The sequence below is a fragment of the Vanessa tameamea genome, chromosome 6, assembly GCF_037043105.1.
Source record: "Vanessa tameamea isolate UH-Manoa-2023 chromosome 6, ilVanTame1 primary haplotype, whole genome shotgun sequence".
Lineage (NCBI taxonomy): Eukaryota > Metazoa > Arthropoda > Insecta > Lepidoptera > Nymphalidae > Vanessa > Vanessa tameamea.
Window position 1 is genome coordinate 4,403,735 of NC_087314.1, and position 23,687 is coordinate 4,427,421.

The 23,687-nt window shown below is 31.2% G+C and overlaps 1 protein-coding gene across 3 annotated transcripts in view; it reads right to left on the minus strand.

The window, feature by feature from the left end:
• Nucleotides 1–23,687, minus strand: part of Grip (Glutamate receptor interacting protein) — a 319,089-nt gene that overhangs the window by 35,262 nt on the left and 260,140 nt on the right. The window contains exon 1 of one of the 3 annotated variants that reach the window (XM_026630235.2): nucleotides 19,586–19,808. The exons of the other annotated variants lie outside the window; for them this stretch is intronic. Within the exon in view, the coding sequence (XP_026486020.2) occupies nucleotides 19,586–19,703 (118 nt within the window). The 5' untranslated portion in view covers nucleotides 19,704–19,808. Of the gene's footprint in view, nucleotides 1–19,585; nucleotides 19,809–23,687 lie in introns of those variants that run through there. 3 annotated transcript variants of the gene reach the window in all.

A 23,687-nucleotide genomic window follows, 5' to 3' on the forward strand; every position in this document is an offset into this window, starting at 1 on the left:
ATAATAATTCTCTCCGTGTACGTCATGGAACTCCTTCTAATTGGCTGAGCGGATTTCAATGATTTCTTTCGTGCGTGTTTTTTTATTGGAGTCGGTAGGTGGCGCTACTATAGGGTTCAAGGATTATTTCGGATTGGGCAACTATTATAATTAAAATTTTGATAACGTGTCGATTTTGTTCATACTGTTGTCTCATATTTTTAGCAATTAAGCATCATCCAATCACATCACTTTATTGCTACATAAATATGTCTCATCCTACTTAGGTGAAATGTTGAGTGATATAATAATACCACTCAACATTTTGTATGTATCTATGTTCTCTGATTTGGATTGTTAACCAGTGCAGTTATTGGCATATTTGAGACCTGAGGGTGCAGATTTCTTACAGTACCAATGCTGATGGATAGAGGTACTCGATATTCAATATATTTTTATGCCGAATTCATCTGATTAAAAATAATATAGTATTTTTTTTTAAAGTATAATAAATTTAAAATGTTTTATTACGTCGAAACTTACTTACATATAATACAAAGTAAACAAAAAATAATTAATATAAGTTGAAAGATAAATTACTATGAATTTTGTCTGTGTATTTAAAAAGCGTACTTAGCTTTTGGAAGTTCTTTTCATATTTAAATTTTAAGTAAAACGCATTTTAATTTAACCTCCTACTGTATTAAAACACGGAAATAGAGGATTCTTGTTAAAAATGACGAAAATCTGACTCATTTGGTTTGCGTGACGCGGTGAGTCAGTCAGTGACTTAACTCATTAAAATATCACGTGACTGTTGAATTCACGCTAGGGTTTTGTCTATACGATGATTCACAATAAACTCAATTAATAGAAATATTATAACTTTAACTTTTCGCTAAAGTAAAGTTTACAATTATTTGCAGATACCCCAACCCAAATTGCTCTTTTTTAAGGTGCTGATAAGAACAATTATTAGAACTACGTTGACCCTAAATGTAAATTCAATTTGAAGTTTAAGAAGAAAAGTTGAGCTTCGTTCCGAACGCTTCGTTATATAGAATAATCGCACGTAAAACGGAACGCACATGTTGTGTCTTCATAATTAAAACCACCATATCTATAAATAGACCAATTTACTATAAAACTTTTAGAACCGACATACGAAAAAGACATAAAAACTGGCCGATATTTATTTTTTCTAGTTTACAACAGAACTCTGGGTAATCAAATGAATGAATTTTGTTTTAACTTCCAAATTAATTACCTTTTACGAAAATTTCTAATTGGACATTAATTATATTAAGCTGTCAATTTACAATGAGTTAAACTTTTTTTGAGTGATTTAGAATACGTTAGATTATGTTTGATAAGTTTGGTTTGTTTAGTAGTTGTGTTCCGGTTTGAAGGGTGAGTGAGCAAGTGTAACTACAGGCATAAGGGACATAATATCTTAGTTCCCGAGGTTGGTGGCACATTGGTAAAGTAAGAAATTTATAATATTTCTTACAGCGCCATTGTCTATGGGCGGTAGTGACCACTTATTATTTGCTCGTCCGCCTGCCGATATAATTTAAAAAAGAACTTACCTTTGCAAGCCGTCAAGCAAATATATTGACAAGTAATTTTATGTAAGTACGAAAAGCCAACTTATTGTGAAAACGCGTTCATTATTATCAACACATCTGTTTTTCTTATATATCTGCGTGGCGTACAATAAAATAATATCTATGTATTTCAATAGCCACTGCAATAATCGCAATTTCAACTTTAATATTTTTAATACAATTCTATTGTAAAACCGAAGTTAAATAATTTTATAAAATATGTTGTAATGAAACCATCGAAATAACGTAGAAAACATTGCTAGTGCTAGTAATAATCATACCACTGAAAGTGATTAATTATTTGAACAATTTCTCTTGAAATTATTTTGAACAACAGCTTTGAGTTATACAATTACTTATTATTAAAATATGATTTTAAAGCAAAATAACGTTAATTAAAGTCAAATAATTATTTGATTAATTTTATATTTATATTTCATGTTATTGTTTTTATTTCGATAATATCGTTATAATAAAATTATTGTAATAATATCATTTGTAATATGGCTTATATTGTAAATTTTCTGTCCATTAGTTAAATATAATATATTAATATTAATTTAAATATTAAAGTTAAAATACGTAGTCATATAATTCATGAAATAAGAAAGAAAGAAATAAGAAGAAAATAATAAAATAACAAGTAAAAATACTATAATAAATGTTGATCAAAGTAAAATAACATATATAAATATATTTTTCTTTTTTTAGGGTAAAAATGTTTTTTTTTTTACATTTTATAGCTCCCGTGAACACAGTTGTTAAACGAAATATATACGTGGCATGAAAGCCGTATATATATTCGAATATCGTATGCACGTCCGAATTTTGCATTTTCCACATAGGAAACTGTAAATGCGATAGAACGATAGATTCAAAGGTTCTCTTTGTGGTTAATCTTGCCGAAGATTATCTTTGAATAAGTCAATTATTTATTATTTTATTTTTTTAATAATATTATGTAATATTTTTCACCAATATATTTTTTTCTTACAGTATAAAGTAAACGCTTGACCACCATCAAACTCGAGCGAAAGTGTTGATGTGTGCGTGACCAGAAAATGCTTATTCATCCTTCCGCTTCTATAACAGGCTTAAGCAGGTGTCAGTCCATAAATTACGAACTATAAAAGACACTCGGTCTGAAATAAACATTGATATAAAAATATAAAAAAAAAAATTTTCTCCCGATAAAACTGTTTTCATAATAAATGATATTTAAAAAGTATATATGTTATTAATTCAGTCTATAATATCTAATAAAACTTTAAAATTCCGAGAGCTCTAACAACTGATTGCGTTGGTGACTACCTAATGGTAAGTGGTCGCCGACGCCCATAGACATTGTCGGTGTAAAAAATATTACACATTATTTACATCGTCAATGGGACAACAACTTTGAAAACTAAAATGTTATGTCCTTAGTGCCTGTAGTAACACTGGCGCACTCACTTTTCATACCTGTACACAGCAATAATAAGTACACCTGTTTGACGTAGATTTTTTGATGAGTGGGTGGTGTCTACTCAAATAGGCTTGCACAAAGCTCTACCACCAAGAAATATATTAATTGTTGTGATATGCCCAATGTTCGAATTCTAGTCTGCCACTTTAAGTAGCGAGATTTTCAAACGAATAAAGAAACTATTTTGAAATTCGGTTATTAAGTACATCAATATTCAGTAAATTATCAAAGATATTATTTTAATTGTTATTGTCAGATCTACGAGAAAGTCTTTCATCATTTTAAGCGAAATATGATTGAAAAAACGTTATGTAGCGGTACACGACGGTTAAGCAAGTGAACGGTCAGTCTAACAAGCCCAGATCGAACGGCTGCAGCGACGAGAGATTCAATTTTCAACCTTTTAGGTGGAATTAACACAACTTAATCCGAAAGCGTTTCAACTAACAGCATTCCACACTGTTACTGAGAATAAATTATACTTGAGAAACTGGTCAAGAAACTCATTCGTATTATGAAAATAAATACCAGATATGGGATTCGAAGGATATCTAACATTATTTTTGTATTATTTAATAAGGCAAAAATTATTTGTTACTCAATCGATCATCATTATATTTTGCATGCAGAAAGAGACACAGAGTATCTACAAACTGTCATTGTTCCTTTCCTCACTCACGGGTACGTTAGATAATATTATAATAAAATTAATCACAAAAATAATTCTATACGTCTCATGACGTGGATGTTATAGATCTTTCGATAAATTTCTCGAAGAAGTTTTTGTTTATGTAAGTTCTTGTACCTTTTTAAACCCACTACTACGTAAATACTCAATCATTACAATAATTTATCGTTAAAATTGAATATAATATTACACAAATATTTATATACAAGCAATGAAAAATCCTGTTCGAGAAATGACATTTCGGATACGTTTAATGTTTATCGCACACTTTATTGTGTTGCGATCGGTCGTCAATGTGTCGTTTAGTCTAATGAAAAGCCCTTTGGCGTCAAAAGTCATTGATCCGATTACCGAACGGAATCGCCGCACAGACGGATAAAATATACATATAGGCTACGATGGTTTGTTGTTCTGTATTTGGATTTCCGAACCATTAAAGTATGAGCTCGAGTTTTATTGGAAACTGCTATTATGTTATAAACGATTCACTTTGAATAATATTACAATAAAACAAATTATTTTGTCAATAGTTAAGTTACATTTTGTTTATTAATTTTTAATATACATTCGGCATTATTGGGTCTGATCTTTGCAATTTTCAGTAAATTCTTTTAATCTCCTATATTTACTCTTGACTTTGTCACTCTTTAACGAGCATTCCATACATAATTGTGTATTTTATAATCTTGCTGATGAAACAAAAGCATCTAAATATATATCTGAGATTGTCCAGTAACCAAACACCCAAAACCACCGTGTTTTTAAAGGTCATGAGTTTATTGTACCGCGCTTTTCCATTACAGTTTGATGGGTAACACACGTTTTGGTTTTGGTATTTATAAACATAAATATTTACTACTACTTTACGTTTCACGTGTTCAAGAGCCAAATCGTTTTCCTTTATAATAATAGTAAACGAATATAAATTAATAATAAATCAAAGTATTTTAAGACAATTCTATCGATCCTTTTTTACATTAGTTATTTACAGTATACGTACTATAAATATAATTTATAAAGTAATAATATCGAAATATCAGAACAATATACAAAAGTTTCGAATTCGAAACGTTAATTGACTACGTCACAGTTAAATCGGTCTTAAAGCGTAATAAAATTGAATTTAAATTAAATAAGTTTCACAGTAATAAATTGCTTCGTACAAGAGACGTGGACTGCACTCTTTCATGCGTGTTTTCGCTATTGACGAATTTCGTTTAACAATTGAGATTGTTGCAATTAATTGTTATGGAACGAATTTACTGGAACGATTTTGATATGACTTTTCAAGAGATGTAAGAGAGAAACTAAAACAAGCTTTTACATAAACAGTGCAGTTTTTAATAAAAGTTCACACTAGTCGTAGGTCACTAGTAGTAATTGCCTCTAGATATAAAATTTATACCTTTTACATAAATAGTGAGGTTTTTAATAAAAGTTCACATTAGTCGTAGGTCACTAGTATTAATTGCCTCTAGATATAAAATGTATACCTAGGGAGGTAAGGGATGCCCCCTTTCCTACACGTTGATATTGTGAGAATCTTATATCATTTCTGTTTCTCAGTTTTTTTTCTGTTTTTGCCATTTCACAAACGACGAGTGAGGTCACTAAACGTGGGTTTCGTCGACATTAGCTTTGCGAGGGCCCTATCATTAGACAATAATGTATGAGTAATTGAGTATATTATGAGATTTAATCTGAAAATAATCTTATGCATATGCGAGTCTGCTAGTTTTATGACAGACAAATGTAACAAAAATAATTGATAAGCCGGGGATTCCCCTAGATTGGTTTTGTAAATTCATTAGCATTTATAAGGTTTAACTACGAATCACATTACAGATTGTTGTATTTACAAGAAGCTGGAACAAAGCATATCAGCTTGGTTTGCTGTCAGTAATAATGCAACAGACATTTTAACCTATAACGCTTCGAGCATTGGAATAGTAATGGGAATTATCCGCTTCAAGCGTCGAGCGCTTCCAAAATTCATATATGGATTTACCTAGCTTAGATTTTTAGTTCGAAAATTAAATGTATCTTATCAAAGAATTATAAGTTACTTTTAGGCTCTTTTAGAAATAATTATCTTTAGTCAATATTGACGTGAATTTTTAATAACATGGATCTTCTAGTCTATTAGACTGTCACAATTATAAAAAATATTACATACACTTTTTTTTTTATTTTTATATATAGTTGTAATGGAATAGGCGTTTGTCTTCCATCTCACCTGATGGAAAGTGTAGATGAAGACGAAGGTGGTACACGCCCTTCCAAAAGAAACTTGTTCACTCTACTCTTAAAGGCTCCACAGTTCAATTTATCAGGAAAAATAGACCCAGGCAGGTCGGCCCAATTCTTGGCGACTCTCACCAAAAACGAGATATACAATATATCCATGATTAATATACATTGGCGTTTTAGGAAACAAAGTAAATAAAATCACTTCGTACACCGTCGATGCACCATTCAAAGTCTAAGCTTTTGTGTCGCTTATAACCTTCCTGTACATACAGACCTACCACCGATATGGTACGGCTGTGGTCATGTGTATGACCATGTTATAATAAAAAAGTTACAACTCAAAAACAATGAATATTTTATTTACCTTTTATCCTTAATAACAGTATTACAATGCGTTTGATATTATAAAATATTGTTGTAGATTTATCGGATCAAATAAAAATATTTAAGAGCGAATATGTCTACGAACGAGTATATAATAAAATCTAGCTTATGACGCATTGTTTGGCTTGTAAATTTTTTAAAAACCCCAACAATAATAAAAGCGAATGTTACAAATAGATATTTTTATCTACAATTGTAGGAGTTCAATTGCTGTTACGTCATTGCAACAACGCTTGCTATTATTAGAGCATAGGCTTTTAAATTAAAATTCAAAATATATTCAAATAGGCTCTTAATTTAAAAAAATATATGTTTTTTTGAAAAGAAGTAAATGGCCCCAATGTGAATTTTCCTGCTGGGCTAAGGCCTCCTCTCGCTTTGAGGAGAAGTTTTGGAGCATATTCCACCACGCTGCCCCTATACGGGTTGGAATTTCGTTGAAATTAAACTTATGTAGATTTTCTCACGATGTTTTCTTTCTCCGTCGCCCATGAGACGAATTATACGAATATACACGAATTAAGCACATGAAAATTCAGTAGTGCTTGCTCGGATTTGACCCAGCAATCATTGGTTAACATGCACACGTTCTAACCACTGGGCAATCTCAGATATAATTATTTGTTCCTACTAGTAAATAAGCGTTTCAGTGATTTAATCGCCAATCTGTTTGATTCATATATTTTATAATGTTATTTGATTACATACCATAAATAAAATTTGTTATATATTCATTTATATATAAAAAGACACTAAATTATATTAAGTATCTGTAATAAACAATTGATAACTCCGTTTTGTAACTAATTTAGAATTTCTTATAATTTAAAATTTATATTTCCAATCGTTGATTATGTTACGCTTCGCTTACGAATGGACTATAAATACAAATGAAGCACTTTAATTCATATGAAAATGCGATCCGGCTTTGCGATCTTTGGTTAACGGACTTGCATTATATCCAGTGGACAATAACGAAGGTAAGGTTTCAAATAGGTATAAATATAGGATACAAATACTAAAATAATTATTGCTAGATTTGTACATATTATTGTATACTAGTAATACATTATTGAGTTTTTGTTTTAGCTGAGATATACCACATAGTAAGTAGATAGAGTAAGTATTTTTACATAAAATCACGGATTCAATTTGTGTATTATCAATATTATTAATTTTTAATTTATAATTTCTGGAGGCCATTTGGGTTAGTATAAGTCGTTCAACTATTCTTCTAGCAAAAATCTGTAGTCTATTTAGATGGAACTTGATTTAGAGAACGGGTAAGCCAGTGTAATTATAGACACAAACTTTGACGGTGTAATGAGTGGTACATACTCCTTTCCAGTATCTATCAACAAATGTAAGATGTAAGGCGGAAAACAGCGCGAATAAATCTGTCGAATGAAATTATGTTGAACGTATATAAAACATCTTCTTAAAGTGTCTCCTTTTTAGTGTAAGGAACATGATTCTAAATATACGAAGTATTTACCAAAACGTTGTGAGTTTATAAACTGATATTGTTGTCCGCGGCTTTATTTGATACAAAATTTCATCAAAATCGGTACAGTGGTTTGGCCGTAAAATAGCAACAGATAGACAGACGGACAGATAAAGACACAGAGTTACTTTCTCATTTCTATTATTAGTATAGATAACATAAAAGCCTATTTTTGTATAGAGTCACTTCGAAAATTATAAAAAATCGAACGTTTTTAATATTTATATTGAGCCAACAAAGCTCACAAAAGCTTTTTTTGTAATAAAATATTGAAGGTAAAATTGCATTGACAAGAAGCGCTGAATAATAAAACTCTTGTTTAAGTATTTTACCCCAATTGTAATGTATCTGTTTCGAACTTAAAAATACTCGTTGTTTTGAAAAATGTGTATATTTTTAGGAACGTGAAATTGATATGCGGTTTTGATCGTAATAAGTATAACATTTAAAGGGCAAACGCATCAAAATAGCGTATCATAAAATAGCGTCAGGCGCGTAATAGTCAAATATTCTACCACTAAACAGTAATACATAGCATTGTTGTGTTCTGATTTGAAGGGAGAGCCAGTGTAACTAAATTCAAAAAGGACATAACATATTAACTCCCAAGGTTGGCGACGCATTGGCGAGATAAAGAATTGTTAATATTTCTTATAGCGCCAATGTTGGCGCCAACATTTGCCATTCCGTCTACCATTGCTTAAAAACAATAAACAAATAAGTCGCATTTTTACATTTTTCAATTGAGAATATTATTGATAATTGTTCTGACCATAAAATAAGGCTATGTTTGTTATTTAAGAGTCTATCTTCTTGCTTCGTGTATTGTGCATCCATTTATTAAGGTTTCAATGTATCATTCTTAATATTACTGGCGAAAGTGTTTTCTTTGGTTTGTATATTTTTCTCTTTCGTGCAGCAACGGAATTACGGATCGACCCGATTTTTGCATAGAAATAGTTTTATGGGACGGTATTTACGGAATAATGGTTACACCTACTTTTACAGTTTTACTGTAGGACTTGGTTCGAAATCAATTACGTATACATTTCAATTATGCAATGAAATGTTAATGATACAACGTTGATCAATTGGAAATAAAAAGGCTTGTAACTTTCTCGAATTTTTTTATTAGTGATTCTGTTAAATTATATAAATTTATGTGTATACGTGTGTGCTTGTATCTGTGTGTTATGTATATATATGTTTATTCAGATGTATGTTATTTAGGAGCTAGGGCGTGATCAAAAATTGCCTTGATACTTTTGCTCGGAATTAGACACTCTTTCATAAACGATTTTCATTGAAAATATTTAATTAAAAAGAAACAATTTTTAAACTGTTGCATATGAATTTTAAATGAAAATTATAATGTTATTAGTATTTAATATATAATTAGTTCTAAATCTTTAATATTGCACAAGAAATAGAAGTACAGTGTTGATAAAAAAATGTGTCCGTCACGGGACGCCCAGATGATGTGAAAATTTAAAGCTGATGGTTGAAGTAAAATAAATAAAAAAACATACATAGTTGAAGAACGTTTCAAAACAAACGTAAATAGCGCAATGGTTTACGGGCCGCCTAGTGATGTAAAAGTCGTAGGTTCGGTCCCCTTGGGCTGTTGTTGGCCCCACTCCTGGCTCAAGCTTAACGCTTAATTCCTTAAATTTAGGAATTGCTACAATTTAAAAAAAACTGTTTCGTTAATTAAATAAAAATATTTTGCTTATTATTATATATTTATATATCCAACCGAAATTTATAATGTACGTGTCACGCACTCGAAAGGAATGAAAGACTAGCCCGGTCTTACCTCAAGGCACGCCACTAGCTCCGCATCAAAAAGCAACGGGACTCAGTCGCAAGAGGGGCTATAGAAGTATAAACGACGTCAATAATAAGGGTACTGTTAAGTTTATATTTTCTCACGAACGATTCAAGAATCAGTGATCTTTTTGTATGCTTTATATTTCCTAGAAATTTATTACTTCCTAAGAAATATGGAGTATCTCGAAAACAATAGACAACATGATTTTATAGTTTCTGTTTTTATATTAAAGAAAGTATGAATTCTAATTTCCTTATTTCAAGTACCGTATTGTTTTGATGAGTTTAATACTGCTTTCTCGACGACCTCCGTGGTCGAGTAGTGTGTACGCCGGTTTTCATGGGTACGCCACTTCGAGGTCCCGGGTTCGATTCCCGGCCGAGTCGATGTAGAAAAAGTTTATTAGTTTTCTATGTTGTCTTGGGTCTGGGTGTATGTGGTACCATCGTTACTTCTGATTTTCCATAACACAAGTGCTTTAGCTACTTACATTGGGATCAGAGTAATGTATGTGATGTTGTCCAATATTTATTTATTATTAAAAATGATGCGCCGTGGTTTTGTCCATATTAATTTTGGCCTATAGAGACCTGTTTCGTGCACACGTGATATTATTTGATAGATTATCGGCATCGACGCGTTTAGTTTTTCATTCTGAAACTTTTAAAATTTCAATTCAATTAATAAGAAGTTGCTTTAGATATAAATGTCAGTAGCCAATCACTTCAAAGGATCAAAGTTTGGTTAAAATATAACTAAGAGTTCGGTACCAAGTTCTGCAGTTAGAACAATCGGTAAGGATCGTCAGCTGTGCCTGGTTAATTTAGTAGACTCCTAGGTTAGAGATCAAATGCTTAATTCATTTCTAAATGGTGCAAATCCAAGTCAGATAGCAAATTTACTAATCCAGTTAAATGGTTCGAGCGTTAATAATTTCACAGATGTCTGGATCTTGAAGTACTAACATATTAGAAGAAGCAAATTGAACGATAATAATTAACCCGAATAAATGCAAACATTCAAATACGTAAAATTAAAAAAAAAAGTGAAATATGTTTTATGAACGACATAGCTTTCGTCCTGTATTATGTATTAAATAAAGACACGATGAAAGAAGTTGACAACGTTTGAGAATAAATAAAATAGTTTTAACAAATACCGTGTATGTTAAAAAAAATTTTTTTTTTTTAAATAATTTTATACTAAACCGTATTTATGAACCGATATGGTTAGAACGCGTTCATCTTAACCGATGATTTCAAAGAAATTCTGCCACATATGTACTCCACCTTCCAGCATTGGAGCAGCGTGGTGGAATATGCTTTAAACCTCCTCCTCGAATTGAGAGCCTTAGCAGTGGGAAATTTACACGCTGCTAATGTATGTTGATGTAAACTGTATTTAAAGAAGAGGATATAGAATAGAAGAGAGTGAAGGAAAGGTTGCCTCTTTTTTCTTACATGTCGAATTCAGCCAGTTCACTTTAGTGTAAGCCGCATCAGAAACTTCGTACCAAAATTATGAAAGAAGATCAATAATTAAATATGCTGAAAAAACTTAAACATAAAACTAGTTCCTAAAACTTATTTTACGTTATCAATCGTAAATTGAGTTCTGGTTACCGAGCAGACATACGCTCAGATAAAACTCAAACTACCGACAACAATATTCTTGGATCAATAAGATTTCCATACGGTAAAAAAACTTTTATCAATCTTTATAGCATTCGCTTATTCGATAAAGAATCTGAAAATTTTACAAACTAATTTGTTTTGCTTTAACCAAACCCGATAAACAACTTGTACCAAAATATTGTATCTGACATTTTGAGCATCGTCAGCCGAAGTAACTTCTAATAAACTAACAAGTAATCTAAACAATGAATTTGGTAACTGTCAAAGTCGCTAAAGTTTTCGACCCTAAATATTTCTATCTGTGGTCTGAGGACTCGCTTCAGGTGTGATAAGGGTCAGATGGGTTGAGTATTAAGATACCGGTACATTAATTTATGTTATTAATACGTTTTGGATAGTAATTATATTTCTCGTTTCGATTAAGATTATAATGATTGTCGGGAATTTCGTTGTTGATATCTGTACCTCGTGTTCGTAACAATCCGATTAAGACTGATTGGATTTGAATAAAAAAAATATATGTTCTATTTTTAAAATAAAATTATTTATTTAACAATTTTATTTCTAACCACAAAAAAGTATTAAAACATTTCTTATAATTTTATATTCAGCATTGCATTGGATTTATTGCTACTGATAGACGAATACTTTTTATCGGAAATAACTAGTATCGTCAAGTTAAGATATTCTGAACCGAAACTATGTAATACAAGATCTTTTACACGATAACAGGACTAAGATGGAAATTGTTCCACGTCAAAACGTCCTACATCTAGAAAATACAATTCAATTTATATTTTAAAAACTCGTGATAGCGTTCAGCAGTTTTATTATGTGAAAACTGACTTCGTCTTCTTTCTTGAAATTTTAAAATCTTACGGACGGTGATACGCTATTTTATCCTTTAAGTGTAATAATTATAATAGTCAATATCGCATATAGTATTTGACAGTTCACGATCATGTGTGATCATCAGTTTTCAGTGTGTTCTTATTGAATAAATTATATTTATAAAGAAATTAAAATAATGACTCTCGCTTCTCAATTTGTTTTCGATAATATAATATTACGTGTGTTGAAGAGCGTTTGTGTGCTAAAAGATATTACAAAACCAATAACTTCTTAGTCTATTGCACACCTTGATTGAATGTGATGATCATCTCCAGGTTCAAATAACGAAGATATATTTATTGTTAGTGTATGAAAACAATAATTGTTAAAGATGTCATTTAAAAAAAAAAAACAAATTCCGTTCTTCTCAGGTCTGAGGTATTTATTTTTCTGAATCGGTGGTAGATTTTTGACAACGAAATTCTTTTGACTATACGTGTAATATCTATACCATAGTCGTACATAAGCGACGAAATTAATAAAAAATAAATCTATATAATATGAAATATATATCATCAGTACAAATATGGTTTAATATTACTTGCGTCATATTTAATGTTGTTTAGTGCAGTCGATGTCGATTTACAAGTTCATTGAAGCGTTAACTTCATTGCTCCTATACGATTCAGATAGGACAATTGACAATCGCGGACGTGAATGTCAATAATCATTTGACTGTGAATGAACGACGTGGCTCGAAATGAAAAAAATCCCCTTTAAAAATATTCTACCGCCAAACATAAGAGTGAGCCAGTGTAATTACACGCAAGGGACATAAATCGTCTTAGTTTCAAAGGTTGGTATAGCACATTGGATATGTAAGACAATGGCTAACTTTATTTACAGTGCAAATAGGTGGCAAGCACTTATCAGGAGACCCATTTGCTTACCTACTTTATTTAAAAAAAAATATCATTAGAAATTGTAATATTCTTACCTAAATTAAAGCGTAAGTCAAAGGAATAATTTATTAAATAAGGAATGTCAGAATACATTTTTTTCATATAAGAACAGGAGTTGGAAAGGGAAATAATGAAACAGTGAATGAGACCAAGTTATCAACTTCACAAAGACTCGCTAAGCATAAGGAGAGAGATATTTCATTTTAAAAAACTGCATTATATTATCTTCTGTGAAATAGACTGGTTTTATTATTACAAAGAACATTTTCAAGTCGAACTTAGTCACTTCGAGTAAACCATTTTATAACCATATTTGCTTTGTAGGTAGAAAAATTATTGCCTCATAAAACTTCCTCGATGAGAGGTAGTAAGATTACAATTTAAAGCGTGAATATTCATTTTTAAAGTAGAAGTTTAGTTACGGCCTGTAAAGGACAAACGCTTAAAAATATTTAAAAAAAATGTTTAATTTCTGTACAACAAGGGAATAAATATATCAAAATATTCATTCGAAAATGTGAATGTTACCAGTCTATGAAATAGGTTGGTCACCTCTTGTAATTATTTAGAGCAATATATTGTTAGACTCAATTAGAATGTACTTGATATTTAATATTGTATCAATTATTATAATCTGTATATTACAGAAGAGTATCTGTCACTTTGTTTATTGATCATTGTAATATTATCTTTTTAATCTGGCAACATGAACATTGACAGATACTCGTTATGGCGGGAAAATTTACTCTCGAATATATATTTTTAATTTCGCATCGAGTAAAACATTATTTATAATTATTTTAATGTATCCACGAAAATCTAATCGTTTTATTTCTGTGTTTAGACCAAGATCTTACAATATGAATTTACTCTTATAATATTAAGAATATAAAGTATTAAAAAAATTGTTATATACAAATAGTTATAAATATATTATTAATATTTAAATTAATAATAATGATCAGTGACTGATTTAAGTATATTAATTTTTATAAATCCGTCGAATATGTATTTTTTTTTAATTGTGTGTTTCATTTGTGCCGAGGGAGCAAAAAATATTTCGCCAATGGTACGTGATGGTGAAGACGTAGAATATGTAATTGCTTAAACAAATAAATGGAATACTTCTGCATCTGTCATTTCATAAGCTTGTCATTCACTCATGTGACATTGTGACTCGGTCTGTCGGCGAATTTTTATTTTTTTCGTGTTCCCTGTATGCTATACTTCAATAACAAAGTCATATTGACTTTCAGTGTTTAATATCTCCGAATGTCGAACCTAAAGTAAAAACATATACAGGACAAAGGAGTACCTTAATAATATACGTGTTGTTCTTTTGTATGTTTATTCCAGGTGGAGCTTGTATGGGCCGGTTGCACATCTCCCCTATGCTCGTAAATTAAACCATAGACTTATGGCTCCATAGAACGATTTTTTATCCAGATATTAAAAATTTTCGCACGTATTTTTTTTATAGTAAGATTGTTTCTCTTTTCAGTGGGGTGTTAATACATGAGCATAACTATACATAAAACAACCTAAGTTCATTTGTAATATACAAACCGAATGTAAATATTTCACATAGAAACCGGAGCAAATCGAGCTCTTGAAGTAAAACGAATTTCAAGAAACAAAGGAAATAAAACACTTCGTAGCCCTATCGGCCACTGGTCCGTTTTAACACTAACCTACTTCTCAACTGTAAATTTATTTGTTAGAGAGAAAAGGAGGTTTCAGAAATTTCATTTCACAGAACCCAAAATTGAATTCCTTTACGACTTGCTCCAATAATCAAATGAATAATCCATTTTCAGTCCTCGCGGGGTGTCCGCGTGAATCAAGGAGAGAAAAAGCCATGAAAAAAATTGTGCTTCGCTACGCTACGTGCTTCGTCGCTAGTCCAAATTGTGTTTTCAATGTATTTTATTTATGATGCTCCATTACAGCAGGTGGGATTGAGTCTAGGAGAATTTATAATGCGCCTTGATGAGTTTTGTCCGTGACTGTACTTTCAACCTGACATAGCGCTGAGCGTCTTTGCTATTTTTTATTTATTATAGCTTATATTTACATATTTAAAACCTATTAGAACCTAACTTAACCATAGAAAAAAGATACTCGATTAATTTCTGTCTGCTGTTACGTTTGCTTGTGAGAGGGTCAGATGATAGGTACAAAAGTCAAAACGATTTTTGGTAGAGTAGTTAAGATGTAACAGCTAATCAAACCAAATCTCTTAGACATTTCACGACGACGGCGACGACGACGACGACCTCCGTGGTCGAGTAGCGTGTACACCGGTTTTGATGGGTACGCTCCGAGGTCCCGGGTTCGATTCCCGACCGAGACGACGTAGGAAAAGTTCATTAGTTTTCTATGTTGTCTTGGGTCTGGGTGTGTGTGGTACCGTCGTTACTTCTGATTTTCCATAACACAAGTGCTTTAGCAACATTGGGATCAGAGTAATGTATGTGATGTCGAATATTTATTATTGTGTTATTATTATTATTTGTAATATTAGTTAGGATTCGAAATAATTATTACAAAGCACATTAAACATTTATTATAATTATACATACGTAATAATCATAATGGAATTCTATATTATGATTTAAACACTAACGATTCTTATGAAAAACGCGTAGCCTTAATTTTGATCCATGAAATGAGAAAATAAATACCTATCTTAATCCTTAATTCCATTAAGTACATTATGCAATCCTTATCTGGATTATTGTAGCTCATTTTTCGTAGTGGTCATAAAAAATAACTGTTCAGGCAATCGGTGGCTGCAGACTTCATTATCATAAGTCCAATTACTTACAGTTACTCGCCTTCTGAATACGGTACTGTGCCGTTGGATGGTAATAATTGGATTCAGTATGCATCCCAAGTCGTATTTCTACCTGAAGTGGTAGAAAATAAAAACCATCGCTAACAAGATTAATATTGTATTTACATAATATGCTTATGTCATTTATCTTCTTAATAATGCGAGTGTAGTTAATTTAGTAGGATTATGTAACTCATTGTAATGTTTTGAGTTATTTTATAAGCGTAACTTGACTGTTAGGCTATGAAGACGTTCATAGCTGCGATAACGCTGATCGTCTGCCTAAAATGTCTGGTTCTAGTTTAAGCATGAATATAGGTTAATGTCATCTAAATGTCGAATGTATTTAAAGGTATATATAACTTATATTAAGCAGCGGCCATTTGTAACCTTTCCATTGAAATTATCTGCACTGTTTTCTGATCCATGTCGTGCAATAGAAAAAATATCAACAAAATCAGTTCATGCATAAAAATAAAATACATAAATCCATGCCTATGAGATTACTTTCTTGGATAAGTTTGAATACCACTAAAGAAAAGTAAATTGTGAACATTTAATACTAAATATATTAATAATTAAGATATTTTCATTAAACAAAGGTGAAATATTTGTATAGAATTGTTACAATTCCAACAATATTTTCATTGCTTGTCTAAAATATATATATGTAGCAAACGTTTATAAAATAATAAGTGAAGTTTATCTCACTCGTATACGTTTCATTTTCGCAAAGGTGTTGACGCGAAAAAAACAGCCAGCCTATGAAATCGGCAGGGAAATTTATTCGAGCCTATTTCAGAAGGCTTTCGAGGCACGTCCTCTGAATCGTTTGTCTCGGGTCAGGGTAGGACTAAGGGTAGGCCCGCATGCTCTTACGGTTTGTTGCTTTAAACGTTGTCTTTGCTTTTGTGAAATGTTTTTTAACTTATTTACTGAGTACAGTTAAGTGAAATAGTGGGTTAATTTATTACGATTTGACGTTTAGTAAATTTGTAATCTTTGATTATAATGGATAATAATAACTGATCGCTAGTCGAAGACCTTTAAATAGGAAGAAGATTTTGAGCTTATTCCACTACCCTCCCCAATCGCATATTGGCGAATTCACATGGGATTTTCCTCCGACACATGCAGTTTTCTTAACTATTCACCACCGAGCACGAAATTTAAACACAAGCACATGAAAACATACCCGTATTTGAATCCAGTAATGATTGATTGTATACACGTGCTCTAATCAACAACAAAGAATATTAACAAATATGGACGCTAAATAAAAAGATTTTTTTATGTATATTTAATAAATCCGCTTGTAATTTTGCATGAAAAAATATACAGTTTTTAGTTAAAATGATTGATGAATTCCTGGTTCTCCGCGTGGTCGTTGTATATGATGAAACTGTCTGTTTTATTAAATATTTATAGCTAGCAATAAAAAAAAAATACACGAATTATTGAAACGAGGTTATTATTAAAATCTATTTAAATGCTATGATTTCCATTTAGAATGTAAAACAAGGCATAGCGATTATTATTATTGTGGTTTAGTTTGTATCGAAGATATTGTCCTAAACGATTTACCTTTTAAAAATTCTCATGTCTAAGTACGCTTGAGTATTTATTCGATATTAAACTGGATAGATATAATAAAATCATTCAACATAAGAATGATAAGCGGTTTCCCCGACCCTTGCCAAATGCGTCATCGTAGTAAAAATGATTTCTGGCCGAGACCACATTATAACCAATAAAAAAATAGATTCAAAGTTCTTTTCTGAACAATAATTAGGGTCAGTTACGTAATCGTCTAAATTTAGGGAACCCTCAATGGGATGGAGTAAAGTGACAGATGTAATGGATCCATTGGCTGGTTTCTTTCAAATGATTCTTAATTTAGATGTGAAAGCCAGCAACTGAGAGGGGTTATTAGGTCAACAGCCGTTGCTATTAGTATTAGGCATGGTGTGTATATTTAATTTAAAAAAGGCAGTCGTTCTATTAGAGAAGTAGATACTTCAGCTTACTTTTATAATTCATCTGAACACATATAAAAACTGACTGAGTTAAAGCGTTTATGAAAATATTGACGATATTTAAATAAAACGAAGCGGGTTTAATCGTAGGATATCTAGTTCAAATAATATTTCAATAATAAGGAATACAAATAAAGCAGAACCAACCAGAGGTATCAGTGGAGAGATACGATTGGTTCACATTTAACCAAATGGCTTCGTCTTCGTGCGTGTTTGAATTTAACAAAAAAGTTATTGTTGTAGCCTAAGTTAATTTTATTACATCAGCTATCTGCCAGTGAAAGTCCCGTCAAAATGATTAGCCGGAACAAACACACAGACAGACAAAAATTTAAAAATATTTTATTTTGGTATATGTACGATGTATATGCATTTAGTAAAAAGCGGTTATTTTAATATTACAAACAGACACTCCAATTTTATATTATGTATATAGATTAGGAGATAACCGATTAGGTTATCTGTCACTTTTGCTTTGATTTAAGCAAACTGTGACCCAATTATATCAATTATTGAAAACCATAACAAGAATTATTTCCGAGGTTTGCTTAGATCACGTATTAGGCTAGATTTAGGTTAGGATAGATTATCAAAACTCCAACACTGGCTTGGAAACGAACACCTGAACAGTAGCATCAGCGAAAGAAACTCAGCGATTTTTGTTTATAAAGTAAAAACAGTTGTTTTATTGATAATGCTGCAAAAATTAAATCTAAACCTAAATCAAAATATTCTTTATTCAAGTAGGCTCATAAAATCACTTTGGAATTGTCATATTACAGCGTTGAATTAAAATTAAAGCTCCCGTGATTAATAAAATTCATGTACGTTGTTTTTGTCAATGACATGCTTGTCTATCTTTAACTTAAGGTTTTCACCATCAATGCGCCACCAACCTTGGGAGCTAAGATGTTATGTTCCCTGTGAATACGTCTTTATTTTCACGTAAGGGCCAGATTGTCGAACAACATCCGGCAATTTAAGCCCTGTTTAAAGGTTTAAAGATTAAACATTTGAAACGGTCACAGGCACGTGGTGCCCTAATAAAACGACTTGTTTACAAATACTACCTATTTATATCACAAGTTATAAATGAGCGTTCATTGGAGTAGAAGATTTTGAGCCCTTATGGAATTACGTATACGTAAATATTTTCTTGTTTATTTCACTTTCACGAACACGTCGAATAAGCGAACATATTGATTACAACGGTAATTATTATATTTGTGAATTTGATTGTATCTGTTTAAGGTTTAAAACTAAAATCATCTGTTTATGTTAAATTTATTTTCAATAACATTCAATTTTATAATTATTATACAACAAGATAAACAAAATAAGATAACGATTTTTGGACGACTGTACAAAACATACCATGAACCTCTTCGAACATTAAAATTTTATTCTAAGCAATAAACTTGCGAAATAATGACAAGGCAATTTCCTCAGCAAGAAGAACTTTATATAAGCCGAGACTAAGTATACCATTCGACACATCCCATTAATGAACCATCTTATTCAAAGTTCGTACGGACCACCTCATTCAACTGTGTTTATTTAGTAGTACTGCCAACTCACGTCTTTGATGTTTCGCACGAGACAAAGTCGGCGTTCTTGGCGGCTTGATTTTCACACTTCTATAGCAGTAGACCTCCTCTATCCCCTTCTGCTTCGCCAGTTTAAAACCGGAGAACATTTCACAGCACAACACAAACAGGAACACAGAACACACACAGATCCATCTTTGTGTTTAGACAGCGCGTGCGCGCGCGTTGACCGCTCTTTCACGATTCCATACGTTGTTTTGTAAGACGGAGTCTGTTATATATAGAACGTCGTCGCTCGCTACGTCCGTTATATTTTTTATTAATAAACAAGTATTAGTGGCAATAAAGTATCTAATGTTGCACCGTTTTTTCGTGTTACAGTTACTCATTTATACGTCGTTGTAAAGTTGACAAAGATAAATAAAAATATAGCGTTACAATTTCAAGTAAAGCGATCACTTAATTTTCACACTGCATATTGTTGTATTAGTTTGTTACTTCGATTGTACAACATTTTAAATGTTTTACTTCTGGGCTTAGATTTCCTCTTCTTTAGAGGTGAAAATTTCAACCTTATTCCACCACATGTCGTTGAATTTGATCTGACACATGCAGGTTTAAACACGATGAGTAAACAAACAAATTATGCATACTTAAATTCAATATTGGTTGCCCAGGCTTGAACCTGCTATATTCGATAATCAGAAGTTCTAACTAATGAGTGATTTCATGTTTTATATCGTGATCATTTATTTCCGATTATATATCAGATCGATAAATTTATGATAACTTTTAATACAGTCCAATATTCAGTGACGTGTTACAAATTTCTTAACAAAATTAGCTTTCTCTGAAAATTAGGGACACGTGAAATATTTCAATATGAACAGTCCTGAACAGACAGCAATAAATTAATACACCGGCGTAACGAGAAAAAATGTTTATTTTGTCGAGTCAATATAAATGTTAGGGGTAATAAAAATGATTGACGGTGCTGACGTTTAGGATATTATTTCATCTTACTGGTATGAGTATTGTATTTTCTAAACATGGGTTTGGTAACGGTACTAATGTTACTGTGTTTACTGTTGTGTTTAAGGGGTTAGACTAAGTCCTTACTTGGAGTTCAAGATTACCTCATACAAAATTTCAACAAATTCGGTTCTGCGGTTTAGCCGTACAAGACCAAAAGATAAACAAAAAGAGTTACTTTCGCATTTTTAATATTAGTACAGATTTTTGTTTTGTGTATGATATTTGCGTTTTAACCACGACCATACCTGTTTTATAATTTGTCCGACGTTTTAAGTGAGTTGTACCTGTCGTGGTCACGGACTGACTAAAACAGATGTGATTGCGGTTGAGAAATAAATGAAATAATTATATAAATTGAATAACAAACATCAGGAATGTTCAAAGGATCGTTATAGTACAAATTTTGTTTTATTCTTTTGGAGTCATATAAACGGTGGTTTAAATAATATTAAACTATAATTAAACTAATATTGCATATATTATAGTTAAATTACAATACACTTTATTGGAGAAAGTTCTCGAATTATCGGCATATAAAATCGACATATTTCAGAATTAATTTAAATGATATTCAGTGGTACCGAGTGGTAGTAAATTAGAAAAAAGAATTAAAAAAGAACTCAGTTTTTATTTTATATTCAAAATGAAATTACATAGCAAACATACAATTAACTTTATGTATAATGGAAATCAATGAATACAAACTCCACCACGCTTGAATACTTGAATAGTTTAATAATATTGAACATAAGATTTCAGTTTATAGGCAAAGTTAAAAATATCTTTGATATTTAACTTTAAAAAATACTTCATCCAAGAAGGTTGTATTGACTTTGCGGAGTCGGGAACTTGATTTTACTAACTTAGTTACTTGTTAGTTACCTATTTTAGTTTACCTTAACTGTTCGTGTTTGTACAATGATTCCATCAAAATGTTACAAAAATAGATTAATTGCGAATAAGATATAATTTATTTTTAATAAGATGATATATCTGAGATACTATTATAATACACAATCCTTCTCAGAAAACCAAACAATTACATTTTGATTCAATATAATTTAGTATCATCTTTAATTATTTGCCTTTAGTCCTATTTATTTGGGGGAACAATGTGTAAATTATTCGGTAAAATATTTGGCAGATTCGTAAAAGGCATACTCAATAAATTCTACATAAACCTGATTGTAAGTGATCACCACTAACCATTGATAAGCATTGAAGAATGGGTGGTACCACACGTCTGGGTAGATATTACCCACAATGGCACAATGGATATAACAACCTATTTCTCAAGGTTGGCGGCGTATTGGCGATGTAAGTATAGTTAATATGGCAATAATCCATTTCACCACCATGTGACCCATTTCCTTGTCAGCTTACGCAATTAATTAATAAAAAAAAAAAAAACATTTTGAAATATTCAGTAAACTCATGAATGAAAAAGGTGGCCATAAAAGGGGAATACATTGCTTGGATGATTATACATCATAATAACTGTTTTGATATAATATTTATTATGAATAGCTATCAATAAAATAAAGATTCGTTTGCTGTTTCGTTTTAATTGATCTAATTATCAATTCGTATTTAATGTTCTGAGGGTAAAGAGAAGTGTGCAACAAGAAAACACGTTTACAGACATACAGAAATATATTAAATAAAAACGTCATTCATTAAAAAACATTCAAAGGAAAATTTAATTAAATTTCAACTAGTAAATGACATTTTAGATGTAAAGAGAAATTACGAAACCAAACAAAAGCAACATAGATTGATTGATGAAGCTTCGTTGGTAAAATTTGCAATATTACATAAATTACAAGAACGATTGGAGAGATTTCGAAGGTACAATATAACATTTTATCTGCTATGATAATTATGAAAAAATTGACTTTTTACTGTTAGTTTAGGATTCAATGTTTGAATACCTAAAGAAGGTCACTTATGTTTTCTAATGGTCTAGTGGCTAAATCAAGGGTTCTTTTACCCCGAGCTATACAGCTTTATACGACAATCAAACCATTAAAATAAAATTCTCAAGAAATTATCATTTGCAGCCCAACGTTTGGTAATTAGCACTTTTGGAAAGTATTGTTCCTGAAGAATCTCAATTTTTTTTATCTTCAATTAATTATGAGAGTAATGAAATACAGAGAACAGTCCTGTATTTACGCCCTGAAATCTCTAGTCATAATCATTAAATATTACAAATAAATCGAAATATGATTAGTTAATTAATAAGTTAGCACTGATCTTTACACAACATAGCGTCCATATTCAAAGCTGTAATGGACGGCCGTGAAGGCTGTAATTAAAACCCACCACACGTCCTCTCTGCCCTTAGTAGCAAGGCACTGACTGTAACGAAGGTTTTTGGATAACATATGTACTGATTTTCGTGACGTTAACGACCGATATATTTTTGAACTATTCTAATTATCTTCAAATTAGATATTTTATAAAATGTTTTACGTTGATTGTAATACCGCGCTGGTAGGTGCTAGTTTCTAATTTGTAATGCTAGTTAATAATTTTATTGAATAGATTAAAATAGATTTTAAAGAATATATAATTTGATTGGAACGAACGTTGGCTAGATATAAAATAGTATGTTTTAATTACATGATATACTTATGCATCGTATAATATATTCAAAAAGCTTCATATTATCGTTCCATTTAGGAAGACATACAAGAAAATTCAATTAAATTCTTAGTTTAATGGCTTTTAGTTGTGCCGACGGGGCACAGATTATATACTAGAAAATGGGGCCTTTGATGGTAAGTGTCACTTTCCAACACGTACAATTCACTGATGATTAATATGCCACCTTCCATGGGATCTATGAGTTTATGTCATATGTTTACACTGGCTCACTCATCCGTCAAACTGAAATAAATAATAAAAAGTATTGACGATGTGGTACCTATCTAGACAAGAATGCACATAGCACTGGTAAATAGTCATTTATAATATTAAATATTGTAAAAATGTTATAAAAGTTGAAAATTTAAGAGACGAGTGAAAACAGAATTGAATATAATCAACATCACCAAACCTTTTTTTGGATTACATTCTGAAAATTTCGTGCATGC